At 41.1% G+C, this 7,111-nt stretch overlaps 1 protein-coding gene across 1 annotated transcript; it reads right to left on the bottom strand.

Moving 5' to 3' along the window:
* Window positions 1-5,687: 5,687 nt before the first annotated feature.
* LOC107157540 (olfactory receptor 7E24-like) lies at window positions 5,688-6,539 on the bottom strand. The gene has a single exon (XM_048811346.1). It carries the CDS (start codon window positions 6,537-6,539, stop codon window positions 5,688-5,690), a length of 852 nt encoding a protein of 283 aa, XP_048667303.1.
* Between the last annotated feature and the right edge of the window lie 572 nt (window positions 6,540-7,111).

Here is a 7,111-nt window from a genome sequence, read left to right as displayed (position 1 = left end):
CCTTTGGGAAAGGCAAAGAGTGTTAACAACAACAACAACAACAAAAAAAAAAACATCTTCAGTCCCCCCTCACTCTGTCCATTTGAATTCAGGTATTCACTAGGAAGCTGCTCACACTAGAGATCCACACGCCCTCTGCATAGTTCTCAGTAGTAAAACACACAGTCTTGCACACTCTCACTGTAGCTCTCTCCGTCATTCACTCCTCTTTCCACACCCTGTTTGGAGACATTGAACTGAACAAAGTTAAAAACCCAGGAGCAAAGGCAAGAAGTTCATGATAACAATAAAATATAGTCTACTGTTTAAGAAAAAAAGTGGGGGAGAAGTAATAATTTTCCTATGAAGAATAAATAATCTTCATAAGTTACTGAAAAACCAGTTCGATTTACCTTGTTTTCTTCTAAGAAGTTATGACAAATTTTTTTCACCCCTCTTTTCTACATATTTGTAGACATTGAACTGAGCAATGATAGAAACTCAGGTATAGAAAGAAGATGTTCATGATCACAGTAAAATATAGTCTGCTGTATGAGGGAAAACAGAGAATAAATAATGGCTCTCCTATTAAGAAAAAAACTATCTTTATAAAAATTAATTAAGAACCAATTTACCTTTTTTTAAAATTCTAAGTACTGAGATAATATTGTTGACTTATTCCTTCTAAGACACCATCTGAACTCCAATCTCTGATAAATAAACTGAGGGTGATGAGTCACAGTCAGAAAGAATGGCTATAAGACAATCAAAGAGTTCCATCATTGTTTGGTTTCCTCATTTCCCTCTTCTGTGGATTTAAGTTTACTGTTCAAAGATTAGATAATATAAAATAAGTAGCCTTGTCTTTGGCAAAGTTCAAATATCAATAAATATGGTTGAGTTAAATGCATATAATCAATAGTAACACTGACCACGACTGTGGCACAATTAGATGATATTGAAAAATTAAGTGATAAGAAACACTTTGAATACTTTAATCTTATGCAGTTTTATTTGTATCAAGCCGTATAATATCATTAACATATTTGCTGTATCAAAAGGCTCCTTGCTCATTTCCTTTTTCTTAATTCTGTATACCATCTGGCTTACGAAAACCGCTTCATGGTTTTGTTATCTCAACCCCAATGTTTCATAGTTTAGAACTATCTCACAAGGACAGCCCCAAATCTCAGGTCTCATTTCCAACCACCTCATTTCCACTTCATGGACAGCCTGGTCATTTCAGAAACATGGATTCCAATTCTCTCACTTAAGCCAATTGTGGGTTCATTATTTTTCAGTTCTCACTGTGATTGAATTGGATAACAGCAAAAAGAACAGTACAGGAAATAATGTAGACCCTTCTGACCCAAAGAGCACCTAGTACCTATTTATTCCTTACCACAGTTGCATCAATGGGAAATCAATTCAGATGACAATTCTGAAACCAGACACTAGTGACCTGACCTACTTCACAGAGGACTGACAGAATCTGAGACCCATCAACAAGATTTTTTTTCTTTCCCACGCAACAAAGGTTTCTACCTATGTCATGAGGTCTGAACTAGAGTTACAACTTGGGTATACATTTAAAGACTTTCCAGGTTTGTGAGAATAATATCAAGACTCAATATTAGGTTTTCCTTTAAGAATACACTTTTCAAGTATGGAGGGGAATGTGGTGAGCTCATGGAGGTTCTGGAGGGGCCTAAGCACAATCTGTGCTGAATGATCATCAGCCTCCCCTACAGTGATCTCTCCTGTGACCTGTGGCTGTTCCTCCATAGTGCATGGAGCAGGCACCCCCACTGTTCTCCCCTGTGATCCCCAGAAATCCCACAAGGAAGAGCACAGAGGACAAGGCTCTCTTTCTCCAGTGACAGGGAAGAGGAAGGGCTGTTTGGCTTGTTGATGGGACAGCCTACCTGGATTCTCCCGTCATGCCCTGTGTCCATGGCTAGACAGCCCAGTGCACACAATGCTTTGCTCTTTCCTACTTGACAAACAAGAGGAAGTTGCATAAATATAATGTTTTCCATTGATTACTGTAAAGGAATAATAAATTGGGCATGCATAACTGGAGCAGGGTGATATACATGAAATGAAACAGATTGCATAGACCATGTTGCTCAGCACCTGAGCCTGGGAAGCCCTGCACCTCTGATCAAGATGCTCTAGCTTCTCTTATCCTTCTCATCATCCTATCGCCACCACCATAGTTCTTTTGTAGACCTTTGGGAACCCTTTTGAAGAACCCACTTTCTGCTGTTGTGGGTGAGATTTCTATGGGAAATAGAACCAGTGGCAGGGGGATGTAAATCATACCTTACCAAAAATAAAATCATAAGCTTCACAAGCAACAGACATGAAAATTGACACATTGGAATTTGCCTATCTGGATACTCAAAGTGATGTTTGTCCTTGTGATACAGAAACAATAGTTTCTTCCTGTATCCGAAGGCTCCCTCTGCACTTACTGGGTTGTGCTGGTTCTCTGCTGGCTCATGACGAAGAAGTGCAGGTGCCGGGCTGGGGTTGTAGCTCAGTGGTATACTGCCTGCCTCGCAGGTGTGAGGCTTTGGGTTCGATTCAGAGCACCACATAAAAATAAATAAATAAAGATATTGTGTCAATCTACAACTAAAAAAATATTAAAAAAAAAAGAAGTGCACATGCCAAGACCCACCCATACCTGGTGCCCAACAAAGACTCAGACTCTGTGCCCAGCATTCCCATGAATATGCTGTCAGCTGGTGCTTCCCAATGTAGAACCACAGTAGGAGACACAGCCATGCAACTCACTGGTCAGGAACCATCCACTGAAGGGCTGCAGGCATAGGCTGACTGCGGACTAATATAGGACCTTGGAAGCTCAATGCACAGAGCTCACAATTAGACTTATTGTTCCATGTTATGCCATCTCTAAGGACTTCCCAACATTAATGCAGGAAGATGAAGAAAAGAAAATGAAGATCACTTAAGATTTGGACCCTAGCCGTAATTGGGAAGAACCTTGTGTACTCAATTACTTCTTTCACTTCTGAGTTTTTAATAGCTACACCAGCTTTTAAGATCCATTCTTATTAGGTTAAAATATAAATCACAAGACATTACTACTTGAACCATCTGAAGTATACATTTTAATGACATTTATTTGGTCTTTATTTTTTTTAAATTAAGTATTCATTCATTAAAAAATAGTGGGTGCACTGTTCATAATAATTGTCAAAGGATTCTACTGTCATATTGGAGTAATGTGAAAGTACAATGTGTCTCAGACAAAGCTCTAAGAGTCTCCTGTCACTTACCTCTGTTTCTACTTTCTTCTCCTAGGTTCATGGACTTTCCTGCCATTGTTTGTGAGTAATTGAAGGTTGTAGATGCTGCTAAGGAAAGTATGGGGTTCTGGTGTCCATGACACAGACCCAAACAAGAGAAACTCAGTCTAGTCTCTGGCTCTGTGGGACATTCCTGAGCAGGAGGAAGGTACAGACAGGAGAGCACCAGGGGGTTGAAACCCCATTGAGCAAGGAAGGCCAGGACCTGTGCACACAGCTAGTATTCAACGCATTTTTATTTTTTATCTCCTCTGTGCCTAACATGGTACAAGCTCTGGAGAAGCAGAAATAAAAGGGATATGGTCGTTGCATTCAAATATACATCATATATTTAAATAAGGATATATAAAGATGCAAAATTATAGAAATATAAAAAGAGTGACTTGAGTTCAAAAATATTTCAGTGGAATAGTTGCAAGTTTAGCCTTTCCATATTAATTATAACCATCTGACTTTGGTCTATAATTTATACCTGCATCACATCTTCATCACCCTGATGGTTTGTTTTGTAGTTTAATGTTGTTCTGATTAGTTACACCTGATAATAGAATGCATTTGACACATCATACTGTATCAATTAGAAACCAGCTCGGGTGGTTTCAAAGACAGTAACAACCTGCCTTTGTTGCAGAAAAAGGAGTTCAGCCAACAGCAGTAAAAATTACATTGTGACTTCCTGGACTTGATGCACTAATCTTTTTCACTGTTTTCCAACCATCAGAATATTTTAAGCTGAATCCAGAGGTCTTAGCTACAGGCACCTCTCTGGTTATCCTAGCTCTTTCAAGATTCCTAAAGAGTAAAGACCTGCTTATCTCCTATTCAGATAAGAGGACTATTTACCAGAATGCAAGAGTATGAGGCAGCTTCATGGGTCTGCTGGAGTGGGGGAAATGGGAGGTCTATGGTGGATTACTTGGCCCACCTGACCATAGACCTTTGTCCCCTCTCAGCCATTCTTCCTGAACTGGTGCAACTGATGTTACTCACTGCTTTGTCCTGGGATCTACCAGAAATCTGGAAGGGAAGTGCAGAGGAAAGGGGTCCCATCCTGCAATCACAGTAAAGTGAAACACAGGGCTGATTGTGGAGGGGACAACCTGCCAGCACTTTCCTGCTCAGATGTCATGTGAGTCAAACCCACAGTGCATTTCACACATGCCTTGTTATTTGACCAAACTCCTAACACAGTTACTAAAAACTCTGATCCTCTCTATTCTGTCAAATAAAATATCATGGCACTTATACCTTGGTGAAGATTTTGCAGATGAATTAAATAATCTACAAATAGTACACAGTTCAGTGCCTGGCACTCAGGGATCTCTCAGGGAAGGATCATGAGAAGGGTCACAGAAGGATCATGTGCTATCCTCATCCAGGTCCACCTCCTCCTCATCACCTTCATAAAGGTGATAAGGACAGCATGAAGAAGCACATTCCCTCCATGTGGATGACAGTGTGTGGTAAGAAGGACCAGTGTGGGAGGAAAGGAAAACTGTAGTGAGATTGCCGTCATGCTCACCACCACCGTGGATGTCACACACATGCCTCGACTCTCAGTCCCCATGGCTGACACTGTGCAGTACTCTCCCCTCTGGGCAGCCACACTGCATTTTGGTCCTTCCTCCATGCTCAACTCCCTCAGCAGTTACCTATTTACACTGGCTCAGGTGGTCATGACTAAGGAGAGTGGATTCCACATGGCTGGTACCCAGGCACCTCCCACCTCATCTTTAGGATTGACATCTGTGCACGCTCAGGTAGGGGCTTCCTAAGACACAACCAGGGTGAGAAGAAACACAGGATGGGGCCCACCTGACTGGAGCCATCAAGCTGAAATGCTGGAGGCACAGGCTGCTCATTGACTATTGGAGGCTCAATGCACACAACTTCTACTGGCCAAGAGGCGATTATCACAGACTCTAAGATGTCCTTATAATGATTTGGTAGGAAGAAGGGTAAAAAATGAACATCAGCTTATGTCATTTAAACATTTTTTAAATGGAAAAAGAAGTCCATTTGTACTATTGATTTCTTTAATTGTGTTTTAAACATAGTGGTTTATAAAGTCCACTTTCATTATGGAAATTTTAAGTTACAAATACTTGGAATCATTAATTACCATTGCCAATTGCATATCTCAGGGGCATTAAATATTGACAGAGTTGTGAAACAATCACTATCAACTATCGCCAATATTTTTTATCTCACCAAACTAAAAATTTGTTCCCAATGTGAAAACTTCCAAACATCCTTTCACAACATGAGTTCCAACCATTCTACTATAAAACTTGGTGAGAAATTAGACACAGGGGAATATTGACAGAACCATGTATTTAGCTTTCCTGCATTTTCCAACACATATTGCAACTAGACACCACAAGGGGTGAGATTAGACTGTCTTGCTTGCAGCCTCCTCAGGGCCCTTTTAATGTCCCTGTTCCTCAGGCTGTAGATGAATGGATTCAGCATGGGAGTGACCACAGTGTACATCATTGAGGCCACCGCACCATTTCTGGGAGAATGTGACACAGCTGATCCTAGGTACACCCCTGAGGCTGTTCCAAAAAATAAGCAAACAACTGCCAGGTGAGAGCCACAGGTTGAGAAGGCTTTGTACTTCCCACCTGAGGATGGGATCCTCAGAAAGGAGGAAATAATTTTGTAGTAAGAGAAAAGGATCCCTGAGATGGGAAAAAGGCTATATATGACAGCAAATAAATATTTCACAATGTTATCAGAGAAGGTGTTCAAGTAGGAAAGATTCAGAAATTGAGAATGGTCACAGAAGAAACTAGAAATTTCCACATCCTTGAAGCTGGTAATTTTTAAAATCATCAAACTGTGCAGCTGGGAGTCCAAAAGACTCAGCAAGAAAGACACCAAAGCTAAGAAGCCACAGGGGCAAGGGCTCAAAATAACTGAATACTGTAGGGGGTGACAGATGGCCACAAACCGGTCATAGGCCATCACAGTCAGAAGCATGTCATCCATACAGACAAAAATGGCAAAAAGAGACATCTGTGTCAGGCAGCCCACGTAGGAGATGACTCTGCTGTGAGTTTGGATGTTCACCAGCATCTTTGAGACTGTGGTCGAGATGAAACCGATGTCAGCCATGGACAAGTTGGAGAGGAAGAAGTACATGGGGGTGTGGAGGTGGGGGTCAGAGCTGACCGCCAGGATGATGAGCAGGTTCCCGAGCACTGTGACCAGGTACATGGACAGGAACAGTCCAAAAAGTACGGGCTGCAGGTCTGGATCCGTGACAGGCTCAGGAGTTGGAATTCAGAGACATGGGTTAGATTTTGTGTGTCTATTTTGCTTGAACACCTTTTGAAAAAGCAATGAGGGTGAGAAAAGGAAAATAACAAAGTAAGCACCCATCACTCTGTATACTTGTGATTCAGGCAGGCACAAGGAAGGTTCTCACACTTAGGTCTGTGCACCTTCAATAATAATGCTCAGTAGTGAAACACCCAGCCTCTGCACACTCTTTCATTTCCATTTATCCCTCATCCAACCCTCTTTCCATACTCACCTTAGAGATATTGAACTGAGCAATGTTTGAAGTCCAGCAACCGAGGAGAGAAATTCATGATCACAATGAAATATGTCTTATTGTTTAAGGAAAAGATAGTTAATGAGGAATGACCTTCCTTTAAGGGAAATTAAGAAGCAGTTTGATATACCTTATTTTATTTTTAGGCCTTTGGACAAAGCTCTTTGACAAGATTTTTACAATTGTGCAAGGACTGATTTTCCTGAATACTAGAGCAAGGGTGAGGGATCCT

The sequence above is a fragment of the Marmota marmota genome, unplaced genomic scaffold, assembly GCF_001458135.2.
Source record: "Marmota marmota marmota unplaced genomic scaffold, marMar, whole genome shotgun sequence".
Lineage (NCBI taxonomy): Eukaryota > Metazoa > Chordata > Mammalia > Rodentia > Sciuridae > Marmota > Marmota marmota.
Note: the sequence above shows the minus strand (reverse complement) of the source record. Positions and strands in the feature narration are given on the sequence as shown.